Source organism: Pipra filicauda, unplaced genomic scaffold (genome assembly GCF_003945595.2).
Source record: "Pipra filicauda isolate LSUMZ 115617 unplaced genomic scaffold, ASM394559v2 scaffold334_size1588553_pilon, whole genome shotgun sequence".
Lineage (NCBI taxonomy): Eukaryota > Metazoa > Chordata > Aves > Passeriformes > Pipridae > Pipra > Pipra filicauda.
Window position 1 is genome coordinate 1287553 of NW_024104459.1, and position 26287 is coordinate 1313839.

General features: G+C 38.0%; 1 protein-coding gene across 5 annotated transcripts in view; it reads left to right on the forward strand.

The window, feature by feature from the left end:
• Positions 1–2491: 2491 nt before the first annotated feature.
• Positions 2492–26287, forward strand: part of UHRF1BP1L (UHRF1 binding protein 1 like) — a 55604-nt gene continuing 31808 nt past the window's right edge. For 3 of the 5 annotated variants that reach the window (XM_027739114.2, XM_039383972.1, XM_027739118.2), the window contains exons 1-5: positions 2492–2672; positions 19593–19755; positions 20887–20925; positions 24116–24207; positions 25725–25914. In XM_027739114.2, coding sequence (XP_027594915.2) covers positions 2629–2672; positions 19593–19755; positions 20887–20925; positions 24116–24207; positions 25725–25914 — 528 coding nt within the window. In that variant the 5' untranslated portion in view covers positions 2492–2628. Of the gene's footprint in view, positions 2673–3191; positions 3231–10502; positions 10650–19592; positions 19756–20886; positions 20926–24115; positions 24208–25724; positions 25915–26287 lie in introns of those variants that run through there. The other 2 variants (XM_039383973.1, XM_039383974.1) reach the window with 2 other exon arrangements.

Sequence of the window (26287 nt, forward strand, 5' to 3'; positions counted from 1 at the left end):
TAATTTGCTGTGTTTTGTTGTTTTTTGTTTTTTTTTTTTTTTAACCACATCTCCTTTATTAGGGGAAAAAACAATTTTTTTTTGCTAATTCTGTGACCTTCATGTTTCTGAAGTTGCTTGAGTTCTACTTGGTTTTGTGTTTTTTTTCCCTCTCAATTCCATTCCAGTTTTTATAATTCAGAAATCCCTATGACCACATGAAAAGTCAAACTCCCTCTGCACACCCTATACAAACCACAGGTGCTTATTGGCTCTGCTCTGTGGGAACACGCAGCCTCAGAATGACTGAATGGTGCCACGTACAGAATTTGCAGGTTGTTTAGAACATCCAAAGGAAGTTGCCCTTGAGGAAGAAGTTATTGCGCCCTTTGACAGAGAGGGCATTATCCAGGACTTCGAATCCTTCTACTTTATTTAGGTGACAGTGAGGGGCAGGTTGATGGGTGAGGTGACTGCCTGATGGAAAACTCTACATCCGCGCCTTCTTAGGTTTTCTGTTAAATTAAAAGTGTTCGCAATTTGGCCCTGAAAATACCTATGGGAAGCATAAGACAATTTTTTTCTTTGAGATCATTTTAGTATCCTGGACACACTCACAAGTGGGGTTCTTTCTTGGTAACATGAGTGCCAGCTGCTAGATAAGGGAGGGAAGCCAGGAGCTGGGAGGGATACTGTGGCCAGCAGGGTAGGACCTTGCTAGAAAGGGCCTGTCCCACCACCAGGGAACAATGCTGGCAAGGGTGGGAGCGAAGCCCAGAGCCCAGGTCATCAAGCTGATGATAAAGCAGGTCCAACATCAAGTTAAGTCAATCCTCAAGTCAGGGGCAGGATCAAGACTACTGGGATGAGTAAGAATCAGACATAGTCCAGAGATCACCAGGCAGGTCCATGGTGACTGGGTAGGTCTGAAATCAACATGGAAAGCTGGTGCCCTTCTAATTCCCTAGGCGGTGGGGAGAATGTGGTATGTGGTTTGTGTTGATCTGTGCATTTTCCTCTGTTCCTCCATTCAGTGTGCTCCAGGAGATGGGAGGGATAACATGAGGTTACAATTCAGATCAGCCCTGCTGCACAGAAATATTTCTGCTTTTCGGTTCTGACATTGGTGAAGAGCCTCGGGACTTCCCCCGTTCTGTCAGTGCTATGCTTGCAAGACATTTGAAAGAGAACACGCAGCATGGGTCCTGTTTTCCTTGCCCCTCATATTTTCTCTCTTGATAAGAACCTGATCCATCATGATGATGAGCATTGTTTCTCCATGATACTGGTAGATTTTTTCCTAGTTGAGAAAATTGAACTTAAAACAGGCATAAAGTGTTAGCTTTCATACACAGCTCATTTCTACTTTATAAATCTCTTTTAAGAATATAATGAGGTCAGTATTGCACAACTGACTGTTTTTTAAATGTCTGGAAAAATCAATTGAAAATGTTCATCTCCTGACCTGTTTTTTCTATTACTGCTTCATATTTCTGACTTAAAGGTCCTTGGGGTTTTGGTTCATTGCTTGTAAATTATTAATGTTATGCATATGAGAAGCAGAGAAAATACTATCTGATGTCTTTCCTTTGCAGCTCTAGACTATTACAGAGACAGCAAGCCATCCTTCATATGGAGGTCACATCTGAAAAGCTTGTTAGTTTTCTAACTGATAATTTTTTTTTCTTTTCCCAGTTAATACTACTTTTTAGAGTCCTTGGTTACCTACCACTGAAACTCTTCAAGATACCTTTTCTGAATGAGGGACCACCAGACAAGAGGGTTACTGGATGAACAAAACTAATACAAGGCAATTATTTTTAACTAAGTTGGAGATTTTGCTACAGCATGATAAGCTGTTCTTTCAGAAGTAAAATAACTCATAGCTTTTATACTTGCCACAGATACCCAGTGAAATATAAGCACTGGAGAAACATGATTTTACAAGTCTCTGGGTTTGAGAAATTCAGCTCAAGGGAAATATTTGTGTGTGTATATATAAGAATGTATTGCCAAAGCCTTATAAGTTTCGGACAGTAAGCACTTCACCTTGCCATGTTCCATTTGTCTGGTGCTGTAGAAGCTGCTGCCATCCTATCTTTTAGCTCGGCCAAGATCAGGCCCATGCAAAGGTGTGCGGCTGTTGGGACACGCTCCACAGGCGGGAGGAAGGATAGAGCCACAGGCGGGGACGCAAAGAGACGCTTTCGGAGTTTTGGAGATGGGAAGGCTGAAGAGGGATGAAAGAAACAGCTGGCGGAGGAGAGCGGGGAAAAGGGGGGCGCTGGCACTGGGGCGGGCGCTGGCACTGGGGCGGGCACAGGCTGTGGGCGCTGAGCCCGGCCGGCGACGCTGCCCAAGCTCTGCGAGCGAGCAAGGGGAGGAGGCGCCGCTCTCGCTGCCCCGACCCTGCCCCGCTCCGCCCGCCGGGGCCGCCTCTCCCCGCGCGGGGCGGGGGCTGCGGGCCCGTCCCGCCCCCGTCACCGGGCGATGCTGCAGCCAAGATGGCGGCGGGCACTGAGTGAGCGCGAGCGGGGACAGCGGCTCCGCTCCCGGCGCTCTCCCCGCCTCGGGCAGGGGCGCGCAGAGGGATGAGGCGCGTTCCTGGTCCCGGCTGGTTGTCGTGAGGGGCGCGGGCAGAGAGACACCATGGCGGGGATTATCAAGAAGCAGATCCTGAAGCATCTCTCCAGGTCAGTGGGGCGCGATGCCCTGGGCAGGCTGAGAGGTGTGCAGGGCGCGGGTGGCGGCGGGTCCCTATCCCAGAGAGCGGCCCCCGGGGCCAGTGCGGGGCGGAGGGACCGGGCTTCATTCTGCCCGCGGAGGGTGGAGCATGAGCCGCCTCCTCGCAGTAATTTGGAGGCGGACGGGGTGGCCGTGTGCTCGTGTGGGACTGTCCGGCGGCGACAGCCGCTTGGCTGTCCCGTGGCCCCCTCAGCCGGTGCCCGGCGGGCGAGCGGGGGGGGGTCGGTGTGCCTGGCGCAGGAGGGAGTCATCGAGTGAGTCACTGCCGGGCTCCGGCCGCCTCCCCGCCGGGCAGACGGTGCCCGCCCCCGCTGCTCGAGGCGTGCAGAGGGAGAGGAGCGGGGAACACCCCGAACCTCGCCGTGGTTCCGAGGCGGGGGGGTGTTACAGCAGCCGCCCCCGTGCGCTGTCTGGCCGGGGCTGAGGGAGCTCGGCCTGTGTCCTTGTAGCTCAGGTCGCGACATCTGAGCTCTTGCAGACACAGGTGAAGCTGGGCGACAAAAAAGGTGCGTCCGGGTGCACGCAGAGGGATGAAAATAAGTTCGTCGTTTTCTGTGTGACTGAAATCATGTCTAACGTGCCTCGCGGGTTAAAGCAAAAAAAACAACCAAATAAACCTGCGGTAAAATTATGTGGCTGTCAATGTCGTGTGTTTGAAAGATGGAGAAACTGCAGAAAGTACACAATCTGACTGATACAGTTTTGAAAAGCCACATCACATTTTTCTCAAGGTTTTCTAAAGAGAGGCAAAAACCTGTTAGGTACTTGATATGTCATGATACCACAGCGTTGCTAATTCTTCAGAGCTTACTTTTGTATCTTAAAACATATAACCTGAAATATTGTTCCATTTTTTGCTTATTTTTTTCTGAAATGTTTTATTCTACTTTTGTGTGGTATTTCTGAAAATGTTTATAGAGGAAATCAAACCAAATGAATTGACAGATTGTCATTTGACTAATCTGTTATTGATGCACATGGAAAAACACAATTCTCATTCCAAATCCTTTGATATCTATCTGCTAAACATGATGTATGAAGCAGTAGTAGAATAATTTTTCTTCTTCATCCTATTCATGAGGTATGTAGCTGGGAATGCTGATAAAGAAATCTTGTCCTCACATGAAAATAGCTGAGCACTGTGTGAATGGAAGTGCAGTGTGAAGATGTCATCAGCCTTGAGTCAGCTTTCTAATCAGAAGTGTGCACAGAATAGCTGAATTTAAGTTTGTGTCCTATAGTGCTATATAGCAAGCTGTATGGAAAGAGGAGTGAACTCTAGACTCTGCACTACAGGTTAGACTCTGAAATGTGCCTGGGACCTAGGCAGCAGTAAGATGAGCTGGTTTTCGTCTAGTTTTTCAAATAAACAGCTGAGTAGATTAGAACTAAGTACTTTTTAGTGTTGATAAATCTGTGTTTGCTTTCTCATGTGTTGTGATAATGCTTACGCAACAAGGCTATGTCAAGTGATTATGACACATTTCATCACTTTTAGGAAGCTTACAGAACATGACAGATGATCTGAGGTTTCCAAGTTGAAGTTGAGGCTCATGATCCATACTGTGTTGACATTGAAAGAGTGTGTTTGCTACCTAAAATACGGACAGCATTGTTAAGCCCTTGTTATGAGTGTTTTTAATCACATGATCAGGTGATGTTTTCTTTCTGCTTTCTTTCGCTGTGCTTCAGTGGTTGCAGAAGTGGGTTGCTCAGAAAAACAGAATTCAAGTGACACAAACACCTGTAAATCTGGTGGCTTTTTAAATTTCAGGAGCTCAGTATTTCAACAAAAATGATAATATTATTTCAGGATTTTCTTTAATATGTTTTGTAAGAACAGGATTATGGAGCCAAATGCATAAGGAATTTCCTGCAATACAGAGACACTTTCACTTTTTACTCTGTTACTATTAGTTTCTGTTCTGCAATTGTCATAGTTCCTTGAAATTGCTGCCTGTTTGTCATCTTCAACAAAGCAGGTATTAGTGACAGGATTACAATCTACTGAAAGAAGGAATAGTGGAAAGAATTACCCTGTTACCTCAATTTACTTTAATTTTTAATGACTGTATTTCTCTTTATGTTTGAACTGTTGCCTGTGTATTTTGGTGCTGAAAAAATTCTCCGGAGCAGTTAATTAGGGGTGAGAGAAGAAAAAGGGTTTATTTGCCAAGGCAGTAGATGGTATAGACGTGCGCCCGCCGTGCCTGAGAGGTTACATTTTATAACACTATCCATCCAATCCCAAATGTGTCCACCCTGTGGCCTTTACTCTGGACTGCCCCGGGCCCACCCCCTTAGAATTGGGTCTGGGGACTTTTTGGGACCACCTACTTCATCATTCTCATCATCCTCAGAGCACAAAGGGTACATAGTTACCTAATTTTTGACCGTATTCTGTGGTTTAGGCCCTGATATGCTGTTCTGTCAACTGTTTAGGCCTTTGCCTTGACAAAAGACTAAACACTCTGCTGTATTCAGAAGCAGGTTTGATAGGAAAAGCATAGAATGGGGTAAGAGGGTTAGGGAATATATAAACAAGGCTGCTGGAGAGAGGGAAAGGAACAAGGGATAAAGAAGGAAGGGGTTTCTGCTTTTTAAAACCTACCTATAAAACTTACAAGTCTTACAAATATTAGAAAAATAAAAAACCATTAGGGGCTTAAGGCATCAGAACAAAGACAAATCTAATATGTACTTCGAAGAACAAGTAGAAGATAAGAACTTGTTCCTTCAGTTAAAGAGAAGTTCTTTCATTTTATGCCACGAATCACAGACCAGTTGAGGTTGGAAGGGCTCTCTAGAGGTCTTGTCCAGCTCCCCCAAGATCATCATTGATTTTGCAATGTTTGCCATGAAGATTGCTGCAATATCAGTTAATCACATGTTAGCAATTTGCAGCTTTTTTTAATATCTAGATACTGTATTTGCAAATTTAAAAGCATTGTGTCATTTAGTAGTACAGTTTCCATTTAGCAGCTCACAGTGCTTTTAGATGAACTGATAATGGTCTCTGGTGTTGTGAAGGAGCCTTATCATTCTACATTTGTTAGCCAGGAAAAATTTTGCATAGGTATGAGTCTTTAGGATCTGAGAACAAGAAGAGGAAGACAACCCAAACTGCATTTTGAAACAGTTTTGATATCTAAATTACTTTTTATCTTTATAAAGGGTTTTACTTATTGCTATGTTACATCTTAAGAACAGTGAAGGTAATAAAGCTTGTTTTACTCAACTTGTAACAAACTTATGTCAGGATCTGGTGATGACTTTTTTGCTTTCTCAGCCTTTTAAAATTTTTTAAAATGTCCTCTATCTTTGACATGCACTGCTCTTTTCCGAGGCTGTGGTAGAAAATGAGAAGGAGGGAAGGGGTAGGAATAAAATACATGTTTTTTTGTTACTCTTCAGATTACGTGGTGCATGCTGTGGAATATGAAACTAAATGTAGCAGCTAAACTGTAGAGATGAGTTTGTCATTAGGAGGCTTGAATTTTCGTCAGCTCCATATTGTGTTAGGTGAGGTTTTGGTGAATGCGGATGATGGAGTGTCTTTGTTTCGTAATATATGTGCCCTAAAATGAAACAAGTGTCTGGATAATGGCATCATCCTTTACAAAGGTAGGAAAGACACACTGTGCCTAGGAAAAGTCTTCTCTGTAGCGTTGGGATCATTACTCTGTGAAGAGTTCCCAGTGAACTGAAACTTGTGTTGAATCTTCATGTATGCTGTTACATATTTTCAATGGGTGAGAGATTTCAGCACCTTTTCTTGCAAGTTTTTCTGTTATGATGATATCATCTGTTATGATGATAGCAGATATCCTTCGGCATTCCTTCTTTTTTCCTCAGTTAGACTTTGTGGACAACTGTATGAAACAATGATGTTAAAGATTTCCAATAGGAATCTAGATTGCCCTACACAAGCTCACTGTGGTGTTACTATTATACTGTCTGTGGTTATAAGGGGATTATCTCTATGTTAGGGCTTTCAATCTTGAGTTGTGTGTATCCAAGATATAGACAGAGATCAGGTGTTATTAATACAGACTTGTATGAGGGTATTTCCAAGTGTTTTTTTGGTTTTGACTTTTAGTATCACTGAAATTTACTCTCTAGTTAATGAGCAGTCTGACTCTTCTGTGTATCTGCATTATCCATGTTATCCATGCCTTTCTGTGAAAAACAGTTTTGTTTATCAAAATATGTCTAAGAACCATGGAGTTCAGCTTACAAACTTTGCCTCTATGAATATGACATTCTTCATCTCAATTAGATATTAACTCTTAAGTTTATCGATGATAGCACATAGTTCAACTTAAAATTACATTCTTTCTTTGTGTCTTATTTGCTATTTTCACAAAGAAAACAGTAAGACCTTTAAAACTCTTTGGTATGGCAGAAACCCAAATTGTTTTCGGCTGTGTCATTAGTTAATGTTCTGTGTGAACTTAGACCTTTGCTTTTGCTCACCTGAAGCAAAGGATGTGAGCATACTAAGATTTCAGTAGAAAAAAATTGCATGAATTTTGTGACAATTGTTTTCACTTCATAGTCAGGAAATCATTGTAAAGCTCATATGAATGTTGGGTTTACAAAGAATAGCATACTAATTATGTGGATATCAGGATCATCTGATCCTGATATAAGCAGTGATATCCTACATGATTTGGTACAGCTCCACTGATGTATGTCTTACCTAAATATTTGCCCTGCATATTTCCCTGCTTTTATACCAGTAAGACGTGCCTGATTGGTGAGGGATGTTGCCATCTCAGGAGATCTGAGGTGACTCCTTTTAGAATATACCGGTGTAACACCTTTATTTGGCTAGAATGTAGAATGTATTTGGCTAGAATTCCTTCCTGTGAGTAAATTACCAAAATTGTTTGAATGAACTTTGAAGCTTCTGTTAGTAGCAAAATAAGAGGGGTTTTTTGCTTATTTTCAGTTTTGTGTATTCCACCTCTATGTCACTTTAGTTTTGTGGAAGTTATCTACTTCATTTAGCAGCCAAAGCACACAAAATGTGTACTTTGCCGCTTCTCTCTTTGCTTGTAGTGGTTTTACAGAGTGTATTCTACGTGACTGACTTTACTGGCTTGTGTAGCATGTGGGAAAATTGCAGAACACACTGTAGGCATAACAACCTATGTTGTCCTGAATGAATCTGTATTGAATCTGAATGCTTATGGAGAGTGTTAGCATTATGTCTGTCTTAAACAAGTGCTGCACTTAATGAAAGAACAAGCCTGAAAAACAACAGGTGGTAAAGCAGAACTGCTTGAGACAGCAGAAGAGAACGAGGAGGAAGAGCAATTCAAAGTTTCATTATTATCCTGTATCTCTTAAATTTCCATATGTTTGAAATTCAGTACTATTAGTATTTAAGTGGAGATTTCATACCAACAGTTTTGTCTGTGTGAATGTGTTGGTAATGTTTTGATGAGCCTAAAGGAATCAGTAAATGTTTTGTTTTGTTTTTTCAAGAGAAATAGAAAACTTTCACTTTCTTCTGTTTTTGTTGGTAGCTTCATGCATCATATTGCGTTTTAAGCTTCTGTGACAGAATATCTTCCATAATCTAAACTGAAATTGCCATGGTGCTTTATGAAATTATGAAGGTATTTTGGAGATAAACAGGCAATAATGTATTTTCTGGTAGAATTCTTAATCATTACATTTATTAGAGTTGATACTGAATCTTCTGTTACATCTCAGATAGATCTCAAGCTTTCAGTATTTGACAGAATTTGACTTCTACTTTTCAGTTTGCTTTAGATTATTTTTGCAAATGTATTATAAATCTGGATGCTGAGTCTACAGACATTGTATTTGTACAACTAAAGTTCTGCTGAAGCTTTGTTGAAGTTGGACAACTCCTATGTACACATAATACAAATTAGTGCATTTGCACAATCAGCGGAATTAATCAGCAGCATTTTACATGTCTGTAATCATTTTTTTTAAACAATTCTCAGAATAGTTTTAGTGGGAAATAAGTTTCACATCAAAAATAATGTTGAAGATCACTGTATTCAAGTAGCTGGCATGGTAGTATGAAGTATTCTCAGGGAAAAAAAAGATATTTGAATAAGCCTGTGAGGAATAAAATTGTCTCTTAAGTTCAAGTGATTGTTGAGTATGTAAGAATCAAAACAAAGGCCACAGTTACATTTTTTTGAAATGTGTTATTTCTCCTGCCAAAGCCTTGGTGCATTTGTTTTTGTTTTTGTTTTGTTTTGTTTTGTTTTTGTTTGGTTTTTTTTTGTTTGGTTTTTTTTAATATCAAAGGAAGATAAAATTATGTACTAAACTTCCAGAGTGAGATGTGCTTGTTAAAGTGTCTTGTTTTATTTTTTGCTTTTTTTTTCCTACAAGCAGGTTGGATAGAGGAGATTAGATAATTTCTGGTGAAACGTTAATGGAATTATAAAGGCCTACACAAAGTGATTTACTTCACAGGTTTTTTGCAAATCATGAGAATAACTGCTAACAAGTAACTGCTTAACATATCTCAGGTTTGGCTTCTTGCGAGGCAACCCAGGTTTCTCAATCCAGGAACTTATGTGGGAGTTCTGTATGCCTTTGTGGAGCTGGTGCTAACCAGGATTCAGATCTTTTCATTGTCCCTTTTTTTCATGAGAAAAAACAGGAGAGGAAAGAGCTCCAGCTCAGGCTGTGGCTTTTGGTACTTCCAGCCTCCCCTGGGTGGATGTATGAGCCTTGCTGTCGGAAGCATGTCCCCAGCATGGATTTCATGGCAGGTCTGCCATGCAGCTTTACTATATAGCATGAGATTACCAGAGCTTTTTTTTCCTCAGAGTTGTTTACTACTTCTGTTAAGAAGCAACCTTGGGATACAGCTACTCAGGAATGTGAAAGTTATTTGGTTGCTTACTTCTAGGGCAGTTTTCATGTTGTAGTTTCTCCCATTGCTGGAGATCTGGAAACCTGAGAAAAATAATAATTTGTAGCTAAGTGTCTGTAATTCACTTTAGTGATAAATCTTTTAAATGCTGTTCAAGTATCCCAGCAAACTGCCTACCAAGGGCACTGTCCAAATGCTTGGATTTTATTGCACCCAAAAGTGCTGGAATTAATTATATTTAGGCTGAGACATCTCTTCAAAGTGAAGACAGTTAACAGAAAACTTTTTTTTTTTGAGAAACATATTTGCTAAAATTTCGTAGCCTGCAAAATCAGAATGTCAGATGTGTGCAGGTTTTTGTAGCGCCACCCCAAATACAAAAACAAATCCAGAAGTCCCTGTAAGGTGAGGTTTCTTAGTGTGAATTTTGAATAGCTGAGGTTGAGACACTGTGAATAGGAACAAATAATGTGGGATGAGAAATCTTAGGATAGGCAAAACAAAACTGAAAAGTTGCATCCCATTTAAAAATAAAATAAAACCCTCTTATGCTGCATCTCTGGGCTATCTTCCTTCTCATCTTCCAAATATACTTACTGAAAATATATCTCTGAAACCACTTGGTTATATTATATAGCTCTTTTCTACATAGTTACAATTTTCTCCATAAGCTATTCATTCAATGGGGCTGCAGTATTGCAGTATCAAACAGCAAGGGATATTCTTATGGGAATTTAGTATTTTACATAGGTCTGTTTCCTTTTGAGTTCTGTAATGTCATGATGTGTAACAAACTGTTGTAACTGTAGTTATCTTCAGCTAAAACTCTCTTACATTATTGTATCCCTCCTTTTTCCCTTTGAACTTGATCCCTTGTGTGTTCCCTGTGTCCCATTCCCTGCAGCGATCCCAGATGGCTCTGGTGGAGATTGGTTTGCTGTGAATATCCTTACTACCAAAATGAGTACCAGAAGCTTCTCAGAAGCCATGGCAACTGACCACTTACTTTCACCAGGAGTAGGGGCCTTATGTCTGAATACCTTGCCCTCAGGTAATTTCCCCTCTCCCACCTTTGTAGAGTAAATATAAGAGGTGGTATGCATTTATATACATTTGGGAGTGAAATGAGCTCTGTAAAATATTACTTGGATTTTCTTTTCTTTTTGTAACTTACAGTTCTGCAAAAAGTAATTGTTTGCCATGCAGCTATGTATTCTGATTTCTTTGGGGTTTTTATAAGTCCTAAACTAAATTTGCAAAACTCATTTATGAAGTAAATCAGCCACCCCATTATAAAAATACCTTAATGTGTATTTTCTAAATGTAATCTAGGTGTTTCTCAGTATCTTTAGGCTATTTGACATTTGCTGTTTATCATTTGTATCTACTTAATTCCTTTTCATAACTCAATGTTTATTACCTCTGTAATGATATATTTGAAGGATTGGTCAGCTTTTTACCTAGTTTACAAAAGAAAACAGCTGATTTTATTTCATTTTTTAAAATTAAAATAGTTCTTATAGCTAATGTCTTATCAAAAGATCTTATTTTCGTGTGAGATCTGATCAGTTAGCATTAAAAAAGATACCTCCTAATGTCACATAAATAAAGGATGCAGTTTCCAAAAGGCAGATGTTGTCGTGCTTTTACTCTGTATCATTATTTCTTGATTTTAAATTTCTAAAATTATTTTTTATCAAATGGCTTTTCTTTGCATTAGGTACAGAATGTTGTATTTTAAGTGGAATTTAATAGTTTTCAAGTATTAGCAAATTCTCAAAATGTGGTTTTTTTCCTACCTGCAGTGTGCAAGTTGCATGTACGTTGCACATGCGGTTTAATATATTAAGGATTTTATGTTTTCTTGTCCTCAACATATCATTAAGGCCTGACACGTACAGGATTGACACATTTGAAAAAAGTTCTTTGGGTTTGGTCATATTGACCATTTCTACGCTGGATGTGAAAAGACTCACGGAATACAAAAGCTAATACTGGTCTGTGTGAGGATATATCATAAATGAAAGATAAATTGCTTGAGCAATATTTTGCTTGCAAGATGATTATCATTCATGCAGTGCAAGCTCTTCATTTATGCACAGGGCTTGGCCGTGTCTGTGCAGATCTGCTGCATGACACATAATTAGATAATAATCATTGATGACAGCAGCTGTCTCAGTTCTGCCTGTACCCAAAAGGCAAGCAATACAGTTTTTCCAAATAGGAAGAAAATAATTTCCTATATGTGTTATTACAAGATTAACTAGGGGAAGCTTTATATACTGTCAAGAGACTTGGTAGGGATGTCAGTATTTGAGAAAGTAGGAGTGTACTAAGATGCCTTTAGGAAGTCAGGTGGAGTAGAAGTCCATGCTGAAGTCCTTCTGTGTTGTGATGAAACGGAAGCAATTACTTGGAAAGTGTCAGCAAACAGATGTACTATTCAGCGCTCCACCTCCTAGGATGGGAGAGATAAGGAGGGTGTGTGTGAAACTGCACCAGAGGCGTTACACAAGTATGGGTTGGTTGTTGAGCCAGGGTCCTAATAAGTAATTTTCCTGGAAAGGAGGACCTGTCTTTAGACTATGATAACTCAGAAAGCCTGACGAGTGTTAGATGGTTTAGGTCTTGTATAGTAGCCTTAAAAGTCCCACCTGAATCTGTAGGGGTGTAGGTAGTGTTTTGTACTTGTTTGTTGTGCAATAACTCGTGGCCAGATGAGAGTAGTAGGTCCAGGCTGGGTGTGTGAACAGGGGAATGCCCTGTCCTGCTACAGAGGGTTGGACTGTGAGCACCTTCACAAGATGCTTTGTAGCAGACGATGCAGATCCTCTCCATGCTGGGCATCCAACAGGCCAAGGAGGGTTCTCCTTCTTGCACTCAGCCACCAAATACACACCTGACAATGCTGCAGAAGTTCAAGGTGTGATTAAACAGAGCGTACATGCATTTGTGTGCATTTTGGTAAAGGGGTGATACCCTTCTCTTGTACAAACTGATGTTGGAGGTTATAAGAGGGTGCCAGTTGAGTATCATAGATGGTGAGGGGTGTACCTGAAAGGTCTGGTGGAGGTGTGGTTTCTGCAGTTGGTATTGTCACTTAGGAGTCCCCTGTGACTCCCTGTAGCTTACAGAATGAGGGAAGGGTAGTCCTTGCAGTTCGTCTTCTGACAGGAGCTTCTTGGGAGAAAATGGCATGGTATTTGGGAATCCATGCAGGACACAACATAGCTGATACACATGACTTCTGGATACGGGCTGGAGGATGGCCTCTCACACCACCGGAGTTGTGTCCACTCTTGCCTTGTGTACTGCTCACTCACTGGCTCACACTGTGGTGAGATTTTACAGTGCTGCTGTGGCAATGCTCTCTTCCTGGTGCAGAAAGTGAGAGTGCCACTGTTTGTGGGAGGACTTTTTGTCCAAAATTAATAAAATTTATCCTCACAAGTGTTTATTTTCAACTTAATGTATATTCATAAATAAAGAACTTAAGCGTTTACGTGTCAGAGTGTGTCTAATTAATCCTACTATATTGTAAACATAAAAGGTGATGCCTCTCCCCACAAACCCTACCACAAGTGCCTTAAGTTTTAATTTTTTTTAAAATTCTTTTGAGCTTTTGACTTTGGTACTGTATTCTGTCCTGATGTTTTCATGGGCATTGCAATGTTCTGCAGCTAGTTTCTTTTTGCTTGCGTTCAAAGTGTTCTCATTAGTTTCATGTGTGTTTTTCTTCTTATATTAAAGTAAATGAGCATCCAATTAATTCTTTGTGCTAAAAAAACCCATCAATTGCTAATTTTTATAGTAAAAATTGTAATTTTTATTTCTAAATATTAATATTTTAAGAAACAGAAATAGTGTCCAAGATGAGGACGTGCCATCATATTTTGTGGTGATATTTAGTACTACTTACCATTCATTTTTTTATACATAGAAGTACTCAGATACTTTATGTATCTCAGGCAGTTTTTCATCAATTGTCTCTTATCTTCCAGCTTTATTGCCTAAAAATGTACCTTTCACTTGGAACCCAGTAGTTTCCATGCATTATATCTTCGGATGTTCAGTATCTTGCATCAGCGATGAGTCAGCTGTTGCTGCAAAGCCATTTGCTTCTGTCTTGTGTTCCTCAGAAGGACAGTTTTCTGGGGACTTGAGGAATGTAACTTTTATGCTACCTGTCAACTTTTACACATTTTAACTCAGCCTGTGGAGCTAAAAGTTTTTTATTCCAAAACTTATATACAGCACAGCTAATGGTTTTTTGCTGGGGAAAATACTACTTTAATGCACTTCATAAAAATTAGAACATCCCTAGGACAGCCAGGATTCACTCAAAGGTTTCTGGTACTTCACCAGCTTTTTCTAGGGCATTACTAAATATATTCAGAGCCTTTGGCTTTCTGCATATCCTTTGGACAATGAGGTGTGAGATAATGTTGCTCTTGCAGTCTTCTGACACATACTAACGTTAAGCCTTTACTGTTTTGTTATTTTTTATAGCATCTTTTATGATGCTTTTTGGTTGAAGTTTTTTGAAATACCAAGAGAAAATATCAGTTGCCTGATTCTAATCTTATTTCTTCTGTCTTAAGGATTAAAATAGACATCTTTTACAGAAGTTTGGTTTTTTAAATTTGATTGGTTTTTTTCCCCCTGGTCTATCATGTCCTTGAAAAATTTTCATTAGTGCCTTACGTTTTAAATAAAGGTCAAGTATATGTTGCATCTGTAAAGACTGTCTAGCCAGTCTGCCATTTATTTAGTGGCAGCCAAATCTTTAATCCTGCGTGACTGTAGTGGATCTCGCCCTTTCTGTCCTGTCATACTTGGATCAAGAAGGGATGCTACCAAGAACTCTTCTGAATGTCATTGTACGTAATGTAACTGGTACATAGATCTGTATTTTAATCTGGGGAGTCTGTCTTTTTCTCATATAAAACTTGCTGCCTTCTAAATAGGTCTAAGGATCTTGGTACTTGGGACTCGAATGATGAAGTGCTACCATGGGAAAAAGTATAGCAATACTCCTGAACTCACAATGTGGAGGTGGTATTTTTTTCCCTGAGACACTGATATTTCTTTTGGCTACAGGAGAGAAAATATGAGAGAGGAAACTGTTATGTTGCCTGCAGCATGCTATTTGCCGTAACTTTTCTTTTTCTTACTTAAAGCTGGGAGGGATTTAGATTTATTGAAAATCAGCTTTGGTTTGTGGTGTTACACTGGATGAGAGAAACTTGCTTATAACAGTACACACTGTTGATCCCAATGCTTTGTTTCTGTGGCAAATTTGACAAAGACTTAGTTTTGTTCCTCTTCTACTTAAACTTGAAATCTTAAAATTTGAAGTGGTGCAGCGAGCAGAGTGATAGTAGGCCTCCTTCTCTCTGTTACCTGGAGTCATGGGAAGCAAATATCTTCCTGAGAAACTAAGTTGAAAAAGACCATTTTTCTTGCTTCAGAAATCATATACTGTTCCTTAGTGATCTAATAGCATGATTCATCCAGGTGAGACAGTAAAATAAATGAAGCCAGTTATCTTTGTGTGTTCCATTTCTGTTGTTTTGTTATTGATACAGTTGCCAGTGCTTGGTAGGTCATGTTTCCCTTTTTCAGAGCCTGTTGTTTTCAATCATACATTTTTTTAAGCAGTTTGAGTTCATAACAAGGAGATGAGCAAAACATGTGGCATATTATGATTTAATAGTCTGTCATGATTAGAGCACACATGTAGGATCATATAGTTGAGGGAATTTTATTTAAAAAGCAGGGGAGGCACATGGTAGAGCTGGGGTAAGCAATTGCATGTTCAGGAGATTTGCAAAATAGCTGAGATTCCTGTGTCCAAATGTGATCCAAACTTGTCTTATTTTTCTATTAAATCCAGAGGTTGGAGTTTCTGTTGTTAAACTTGACAAGGCATCTGGTATTCACTCCATACCTTTATGGAGCGCTGCTGTAAGCTTCATGTGGTCTGTGGCCTTCATTATACAACCCATAAGCTTGTGACTTCAGGGAATTGTTTCCCCCTGTCCTCTCTACTCGTTCTTGGTTGATTTTTGTTTCTGTTTTCACTTCTTGGCTGTCTTCTCTGCAGGCATGGTGGAGTGCTCTGTTCAGAGCTCTAAGCCTGTAGTGTCACAAACAAACCTTTAGAAAATAAATACTTCAGGCAAAAAAAACCGAATCTTCTATGTAGATTTTTAATTATTTTAGAAGGAAAAGAATTAAAAGAACTGTTGTGGTCTTGACAAAATATAATGATTGTAACATTTTACTCTGTGATTCTTAATACTCTGCTCTTACTGTGCAGTCTTTTACACTTTTCACTAAACTCTTAGTCTGTACTTTGTAAATTGAAGTTGAACCATCTATCTATAACTGCATAGTAATAATTAGTGCATGTGTGTGTATGTACTCAAGGGAGCTATGTCAGGCTGCTGGTTATATTTGTAACTTCCTATTTCTGGGTTGTTGCATTTAGAGTAAAATATCTGCAGCACTATTCTACTAACAGAATGCAGTATGAAAACGGTATTTGAAGTTCATGCTATCCCACAGTAATTCAAACCTCAAATATGTTTTGAGAAAGGAAGGGTGGTTTGTGAAATTGAAACTCTATTTATGAAAACAGTTTTGCTAAGGATATTTTGTGGTATTAGCAAACCAAGTGGGTATTGCCTCAGTAACAGTGATGTCTTACTGACACAGCAAAACAGAGTGACAGAAAGCTTTGGTGAACTCAACCATGACCTTTATTTCCTTTTCTCTTGCCCTTGCCTTTTACTTTTCTCTGTTCTGCTTTATTCACTTTTTGTACTGAGTAGTGGATATTAACACTTAGTCTGTTCCCTAGAAAAGAAGCATCAGTGACAAGTTCATGGGATGCTGCGCAGGGAAATAAATGGCTGTGTTGTCAAGGCCTCTGCTCCCAGCTTGACCCAGTTTTTGAGGAGTAATTAACTCATTCTAAGGAATGAACACCAGGGTAAAAAACAAATGGCAAGCTGTGTGGAAGCTGTTTGGGTGTGCCTGGTCGGAGAGAAGTGTGTGTGCATGTCATGAAGTTGGTGACATTTTTAGTTCTGAGTAGTTACATGAAAAGGTCATAAAAATTTTTTAAATGGTTTTGCCCAATCAAGGATTTCTAATTGTGAAACATCATGACACAACCAAAGATTTCTAATTATTTCATATTCAGAATTACATGATTCTACACTAACTTTGTGGGAATCACCTCTCTACTTTACATAAAAATCGTATGGTAAATATGATAGCCTAATAAGTTCTCCAAGTTTTAGCAGTTAAGCATTGTAGGTTACAGTAGTAAGAGACACAGTAGTTCTTTAGATACAGAGATAGCTTGCCAACCTCCAAAGCCTCCTCCTTAGATTTTGCTTAGCAATAAATATTAGAAAAAGTCTCCAACACCATAATATTTAGAATAATATTAACATTTAATTTAATTAAAAAATTAGAAGTTAATAATATTAAAATATTAAATTGCAGATTTTATCTGAGTAACAATTTCGATGGGTAACAGTGATGATTATTCCAGTTCATTGGAACTTGCAGTTGACTCACAGCAGTGTGTCTGTGGTACATCTCCCTGAATCTGTTAGCTGAATGTGAAGCACACCAGAAGAAAAAGTCAAAGCACATTGGCTCAGTGGGGAATGTCCTGGTCTGGTGTACCATGGGATCCTGGAGCAGTACCATTTGAAGACTAGTGGTTGCGCTAAGGACTTTTTAAATTTTTAATTCAAAACACTGTTGTACTTGTCATCTGGCTGTGCTTTCAATTTTATGCACAAAGATCAGAATTCTTACAAAGTCTAACTAACAGGTATGGTTACCTTGTTTTTGCAACAAATAGACCAACTTCTGTTTTGTTTGGGTTTTTTTTCTGTCAAAGGCCACTGTATAAAAGTAAAAGGTTTTCCTACTATATCAAGCAGTATGAAACAATTCTAAAGAGCTGAAATTATCCAACAGACAAACAAGAGTATATTCTGTGGAACAGATGAATTTAGAAGGAGCAGAGAATTGGCACAGATGAGTAAAGTGTTGGCATCCTCAGTGGAAAATTGGCTCTGGACAAAGCAGATGGATAAAGCAGATGTGGTTGTCATGTATTATGAAGTTACTATGGGTTTTGGGGAAACACCACAGTCTCCTCAGCATTTGCTCATCAGTAGCATTCCAACTGTGGAAGTGGAATGAAGAGACCTACTAGAGGTGCCTGTGCCTGAAATAGCTTCTCACAGCTCACCTGTTGAGAGTTTGTTTCTGCGACTCTTGACGTGAAGGGTACAGTCTTAATAGGTGGAGATCCTCTTATGTCGGTCTGTTCTGAATGAAGCAGCACTTTGAGCATTTTTACTTTTGCTGACTGCAGGAGACGAAATAAATTCAAAACAACCCTCTTGGAAGAATTTTTTAAAAAATATATATAGAAAAGCGATAGTCCTTTTTGAAATTTCTTTCCCTGTTCTTCTGTTCCCTGTTGCGACAGACTGGCTCATATTTTGTCTGATTGAAGGATATTGGAAGTAGCTCAGAACTGGCTTTGCACTTTCTTCCTTAATGGTATTTTGGTGTCTTTCTTGCTGTGAAATTTGAAAACCTGTTCCTGTAGATCCTCTGTGTTTCACTGTGCTGTGTCTGCAGTTGGGACCAAGGTAACGCTTAGATCTCTCTCCATGTTGAGTGGCATTTCTGATATGGCTGAACAACAGGGAACTCTGAGGGGGACTTCTTTCACAGAACATGAGTCTTAGCAGACTTGTATGTATATGTGTGTATGTAATGGCAGAATGTTTTGGCATTTGCTCTATAAATGTGACTATAAAATAACACCAATTTGTAATTCTTATGTTGACTCTCATCTAGAAAGTCAAGAATGAGAGATACTATCATGCAACTGTGAACACACAATGGCTGCTTTTTTCTTCTAGAAATTTGAATGAACTGAGTCATATGAGACTTCTCAATGATTTCTGAGATAGGAAGCTTTATATTTTGCGGTTACTAATGGGACATTCTAATGTCTCTGACTGCAGAATGGCAGCACCGGAAGATTTCGGTGGGAAAAGTCGCAAAGCATAATGCCAATCGTAGTTTCTGTTACCTAATCTTGTAAAATTAGACTCAATTCGTGAGCAGAAACAATTTGCCATGGCAGATTAAAAGTGTGGTTAGGTATATCCTGTTCTTACCCTGTGGTAGATAAAATGCTGCAGCTGTTGGTTTTAGGGTAGAGTTTTATGGGTTCTGTCACATGGTCTCACGAAGATGTGAACCATTTGAAACAGTCACATAGATTGTTCTATTGTATCAGCAAATCATACTGCCTTTGAGGTATAATGAAATTTTTTTGCATATGTACTCCTTTAAATAGTTACATTTTTCAGCCCATGGATATCATTGAACTTTCAGGTTTTCACCCAATATTTTATATACCTCATGCTGCTATGTATGTGTATGTGTACTTCTAATTTATGTCATTAAAATCTATGAGTAAACTTAATATTGTAAATAAAACTTTTCATTTCAAGATTTTAACTAAATGTATGTAGAAAGGTACTGTTTATGACAGTGAGTTGCAGAGGTTTTGGATTTTTTTCTCCTTTTGAAAAATGAAAGAAGACTGAAATAGATGCAATTTTACCTTACATAGCTTAAAATAAGTAGTTCAATAATTTGAATCAAGGATTTGTTATTGTGGATGATGCAAAAATTAGAAGATATCTCGTAATATATTTTTGCTTATGTATTTGTAAATTGAGTTAATGAGATGAAAAAATTTAGAGGAACAAATCATTTCCATCATACCATTTTCTTTTTAGGATGAAATTGTATGTAAGAACGATTGCATCTAAGATGATTTCCTCAGCCCCAGACCGCTGCTTTAAGTTGTCACCAACAGATAGGACAGCTTTGATTGCTTTATATGTGTTTACTTAAGGTGTGTGTTTGTTTTTAGGTTCACCAAAAATCTGTCGCCTGACAAGATCAACTTGAGCACATTAAAGGGGGAAGGTCAGCTGACCAATTTAGAGCTGGATCAAGAGGTACTTCAGAATATGCTGGATCTTCCAACATGGCTGGCTATAAACAAGGTGTTTTGCAATAAAGCATCCATTAGGGTGAGTATTTTATTTTGCTGGAATGGTGTTTCACCAAATGTTTCTTTTCCTTCTGTCTCTGTAAACTTTCAAGCAACTTTGTATTAATAGAAAATTGTGAGAAGTGCTTGATAAAATTTTAAAGACAAAGATGTTACCAGCAATAATTTTGTACTAATTTTTGTTTCTCACGTGATGACATGAAATACATATGGAAATAATGAAAATAAGCAGCGTTTTTTTTAATTATTATTTTTTCTTTCTGAGTAGAATTTATTCTTGCATGTTCTGAAAACCAGGTAGAGGTAAAAGCTTGTATTTGTCCTTGGTAATTAATGTATCATATTTACTGCTCTCTTTTTTCTGTGTTCTTTCTTTGCTCCTCTCCGTTTATTGCTTTCCTTCCCTCGTGTTGTGTTCTCATTTCCAAAAATACCTTTCTTAGGGATTCTGGTCTTTGGGAAATGTGGAAACACTCTAAAGCTAGTAGACATGGCTTTTTGGTCGGTGTGGCTGCTAATAATTGAATCAATGTATATCATCCCTCCCACATTATACTGATGTGGGAGTAAGAAACTAAGCGGTGGCTTGTTCTGGACAGAAGTTACAGTGTGGTCAAACATTGGCACCTCCTCAGTCTTTTGGAGAAGTTTGTTTGTGGCTTTTTTGTGGTGTGGGGTTTTTTTTGTTTGTTTTGTTTTGTTTGGGTTAGTTTTGTTTTGTTGTTATTGTGGGGTTTTTTTGCTTACCCCTGGTGGGACATCGTCCTGATTTTTCTCAAGGTAGTGAACTTGGTACCTTGTTGCAGGCACCCAATCAGCTGAAGGTCAATAAAGGGAATGTGGAATTTCCTTCGTGCTGCTTTTTGTGATACTTGACAACCAGTATTAAAGAGACAGATTCTATTTTGTTCCTCTGTTTTTCTGATCAGTGATAAGTAGATTTGGAAGCTCTGGGTTTTTTAAGACCTAGCATGTGTGTAGAGTTACTATATGGTATTTTCAGATAAACTTGATATTTTGAAAGTAATATTATTCCAAGTTCAAAAGTTAGAAATATAATTTTTATACATAAAATGCATTCTAAACAAATGCTTAATTTTAATGTATTTTAAATATTTACTTTGCTTTAGAATACTGTTTTCTCTTGCAGATACCATGGACAAAATTGAAAACACATCCCATCTCTTTGGTGAGTTCTGAAATAACTTCTAAATATACCATGTGTAGCAGAATCTTAAATATTTATATAGTTCTCTTGACTTGATGCTAGAAATAATTAAAACATCAGTGGGCCTTTACTTAATGTCCTCTGGGTAGCAACAGATCAAGACAAAATGCCTTTATGTTTTCTATGTTTGTTTTCTTAATCTCTATAATGTTTGACCCTTAGCTACTTCTGTCAAGTTTTCAGTCATTACATGTTAATTTGGGTTATTTGTCCAGTTAATCCCTTTTAAAAATTCCTGCCTGTCTATTGGAGCTATCTTTTCTAAGGACTTCTCTATTCTACGTCTGTACTCTACCTGATGTTCTCAGCCTCAGCAGGTTTGATACAGATAGCATTTACAGGGCTTCTGTAACACCTTAGGATTCAGCCTGGATATAAATAGGATGTAAAATGTAAAGAACTCAACAACAATTATAAGTAATGGTAATTATTGCATTTGTTTAATTTTGTTCTTTATTTTTAAGTACACTAAGAATTTTGTAGCATTTGAAGTACTTTACTTGATGATGACTAAACTTCCTTAGCTGTATTTGCTTAAGAGTGAATATTCCCTTAACTGTCATGCTTCCCAGTCTTGCAGTGGATTTCTGAATGTGCTTGTAATTCCTTAGTTCTGAATCAGATTTAGAAAAGACATGTTGTTTTAAATATTTGCGGCATTTGCTGGTGACCCAGTTGTAATGTACTAATGTCTGTACTGCTTCTTCTTGACACCCAGAACTTAATCTGGTAATGCCAAGGTAGGATGATTCAACCTCTTGGCTCTATGATGCAACTGCCAAATTAGGAAATCGGTTTAAGCTGTGCTATTCTTAAAGATTACACACTTTGATCTGTGGTAGCAAGGCATCGTTTCCTTTGTTCCTGTTGAATTTAAATTAGAAATCTTTGAGGCTAACATAATTTTCAAGGTAACCTTTTTTACATAAAGGTTTCCTTGAACAAGTTCATTAAATTGGTAACAAAAGTTCATTTCATTCTTCAGTGGTAGAATATACAACACCTCTTTTGATTTCTAAAGGAAAGTGAATTCAGTGGCCTAACTGTCAAACTTCAGCCCTTCATAACATCACTGAACGTCCACTAATTTGTGGGGGCATGGGGGCATATTTTTGCTACTGGGAGTTTAATTAAGTTGGAATGGCATCCTCTGTTTGCATAGCTTAGGAGGTGACTAGAACCCACGTGTTTAGCCAAAGGTCCTTTCATTCAGCTGAGTTGCCCTTTGTGAGAATCTGTCTGTTAACATAGTGGCACATTTGTAATAATCAATTTCTGGTTTTATATGATGAACAAGATACTTTTGAGGAGTGATCTGGGCTCTGAGGATGCTATGCAGAAGTTTTTGCTCTATCAAAGTACAGTAGTTACCAGTGAGAAAAGACATATATCTGCATCTTCGTTACCTCTTATTTATAGTATGCAAACTCCTTGGATCACTGTCCTTCCTACTGCTCTTTACACTAGTCACGTAGTGAAGGAAATTCTTGAAACCTTAAAAAGAATGGTCAAACACCCAACAATGTTAGGATAACAGGAGAAATCTTGGTTTCCCCCCATCCTCAAACTGTGGGATTTGGTTTTTCTTGTTTTTTTCCTCTGTTATTGTTTTGTGAGGCAAGATAATAATCAGGCATTGGAATGGGCTGCCCAGAGAGGTGGTGGATTCACCATCCCTGGAGATTTTTAAACGCAGATTGGACGTGGCACTGAGTGCCATGATCTAGTAAATGGACTGGATTTGGACCAAGGGTTGGACTCGATGATCTCGGAGGTCTTTTCCAACCCAATCGATTCTATGATTCTATGATTCTATGATAATCATTGAGACAGCTGAGAAAATAATTGTAAAATGTCCACGTTTACTGTTAACAGCTAATGCTTCCCTTTAACCATCAAAATATAGTGAAGTATAAATAAATCCAGATCAGACAGTTTAGGATTTTTAATTGTAGTTAGGTTTTCATGGGTAAGAACAGTACAGGAAAATGTTTGCGAAGCAAGCAGTTTATGAAGACAGGCACAATTAACCCAATATAATAATAAAGTCTAGTAGCTAGGGCAGATCGAATCATGAAAAATCTAAAACTGAGGACAAAGGTTCTTATTATGTTTTGTCTGACCTAAGAGCATAAATGCAGGAATTCAGAAGGGGTAGTAGAAAGTAGAATTAGACAGGGACATAATCTTAACTGCTGTGTTTTGAATGGGCATCCAATGGGACAAAATTTCAGGACTATAAGCTTTAACCTAAGAGCCTTCCCAGGTTGTAATGATAAATTTAGGTCACAAATATTGCAATATAAGTTTGGAGATTCTTGTATTAATTCAATTGCTAGGAATATGGTTTTGCATTTGGTTTGTTCCCATTCTGTTCAAGCTCTGTTAATATGCCTGTTATGGTTCTGCTACTTAAATAGGGCCTTCAGTTAAAGCAGGATTTAGATGTCTCATTCCCTTAATTCTTAGCTCCATTTGTAACAGCTACTCTTCAAGTACAAAGAATGCAAAAATAGAATACAATTTTACTACAATATAATGTGTTGCAAATTATACAACAATATATCTGTTTATAAATTACTTGTTTTACTAGATGTACTGAAGATTCATATATATATATATGTGAGTGTGTATTCTATTCAGGTTTTATTTCAGAGATGCAGCACAAAACTTCGTAGACTATCATGAATTTCAGTGGACTAGTTTCAAATATTTTCCGTTAAAATTTTCTGAACTTACTGAACCATTCAGGAAACTCAGGAAGTATAAGTATCTCACTGTAAACACAGCCATATAGAAAGAAAACTCAGATGACTACATTAAAGTCCATTTTGAAATGCAATTTTTTTGAAAATGAGTGTGATGGATAAATAATACTCAGGGATCAAGAATTTTGTGATACACTGTTTGTCTGGGGATGTCTGCTAGAACTCACAAAATTAAAAAACATGAAAAAAGTTAAAAAAGATAATTCTGGTACATTACAAAAGTTTATGGGAAAAACAACATGGTAAGAAATGTTTTATGTATATTTCAGAAAAAATTCTCAAGTTTTTTTTTTTTCGTTTCAATTTCTATTCTTCATATGTTGTCTATTTACTTTGTTACCTCTTAGATGTCCAATTTTTTTTGTTTTGTTTTGTTTTTCAAGTCCTTGGATAAAGTTATAATGGAAATGAGCACATGTGAAGAGCCACGTGCCCCTAATGGACCCTCTCCTATAGCAACTGCATCTGGACAGAGGTCAGTGATGATACTTACATGTGATCGGTCAAAAAAAATGGATTACTATAAAACAGTTTGATCAACTGCAAATTTGCAGAAGTATATAGGGTTCCAGCTTGCCATGTCCATCTCTGCAAAATTTTATTTTATTACCTGTGCATGAAGTGGTTTAGTGATAATGGAACTATCCAGACCCAAGCCTAGAAAATGTGTGAACTAGGTATGGAGCTTCCTAGGCATGTTTCATGTGGGGGCAACTGCTATATCAGATATTTACCAACTGTAATTGTTAAGTTTTTTTAAAATTAACGATATCTTGCCTTCAGCCTTTTTAGAAAACATATATAATGTTGATGTGGCTTTTAAAATTTTTTATTTTTTATTTATTTTGTCTAAAAAGCAGTTTTAAGGGTTATTTGTTAGTGTGGTGTTTTCAAGTTCTCTTTCCTTTATTGTATTGGCCAAATCTTACTGAGAGATTTCATGCACACTGTATATCCCAAAACTCAAGTAATTTGCTAGGACAATGTAGCATTACATCAGTGATTTCCATCTCACCACACCCCCAGTCATTTCCTTTATATGGACACAAAACGTTTTTCAGTGGTCACAGTGACCCATATACAGAGAAATGAATGTGGTGATACAATTGCTTTTCTTGTTTTAACTTCTGTGTAATGTGTAGAAGTAGTCCATGGACCTCTGTGTCTCCTGGGGTATATCTTGAAAACCATTGCCATAGAGACCCTGTGTAGAATGCAAGTTATGAAAAGGAGAAGGAATGACAAACCACACAAACTGTACTTTTAAAACAAGCAGAAAAGAACCCAAAACAACAAAAGGCGAAAAATTTTAGATGTTAAAATAATATTTAAAACATAATTTTCCATTCACTAGTCTAAAACATTCAGAACATATAAGATTTTCTTTAAAAAAGTAATTGCAACTGCTTTATCTTTTTTAATGCTGGAATGCATGTGATTTGCTGTAGAAGCATAACCACCACTGTTTTATAGAATGAAACAAAGTGAATACTTTATACTATTTTGAATATATGAAAGGTATTATTTTTAATGGATGGAATAACTTGACTTATAGAGCTAAATACTAACCAGACTGGAATTGTCAAGTAATTAATTTGCTGTCAATTACTCCTTATGTATGCATAAAGAGTAAAATTTCTACATTATGCTGTAGACTGCTATTCTTATATATGTATTATATATATTTTTATACATTTATATGTATGTATAAAATATTTAACATAGCAGGATCGCATTAACTGTTATACTTCATGTAGATTGATCTTAGTCAAATATATGTTCTTTAATCACTATGTAGAGATTAGGATCATAGGGTGGAAATTATTATAAACTAGATCAAGTATATTGAGTAAAAATTGCTCACTGGAGAATACACTAGGAACTTAATTTATTTTAACATCTGTTTCATTATTTATTTCACATGTTTAATATGCTTAATTTTGGTCCCTTTCCCTGGGTATGTATTTAATATGTTGGCATTTCACTTTTTAGTGAATATGGCTTTGCTGAAAAAGTGGTAGAAGGCATTTCAGTTTCTGTGAACTCCATTATAATAAGGATTGGTGCAAAAGCCTTTAATGCCTCATTTGAACTTTCCCAGCTGAGAATATATAGTGTAAATGCAAACTGGGAACATGCTGACCTCAGATTTACCAGAATACAAGAAACTCAGCGCGGAGAGGTAAAGAACACCTTTTACTAACTTTTTTCCCTTGTTTTTGTCATAAAGGAGTAAGCTGAATTGCAGCCTTATACAGTGTAGGAAACATGCCATTACTAGAAATGGAGGCATTCTGTGCTCAGTAGTTTCAGCTGTCCTCTAGGAAGCCAAAGATGTAAAAGTGGTGGATGTGAGTCAGATCAAACGTCATGTTTCTAGCAGTGGCCGAAACTGCTTAGGGATGCTTAGGGAAGAACAAAGGCCGAGGAAAGCAGGTGTACTGTTGTTTTGCTCTTATGTTCCCTGAGTTTGTGACTATTTTAAAATTCAAACTGGGCCAGACTTGAAAAGTACTGAAAGAAAAAAGAATAGTATATTAAATGTGGAAGGATAA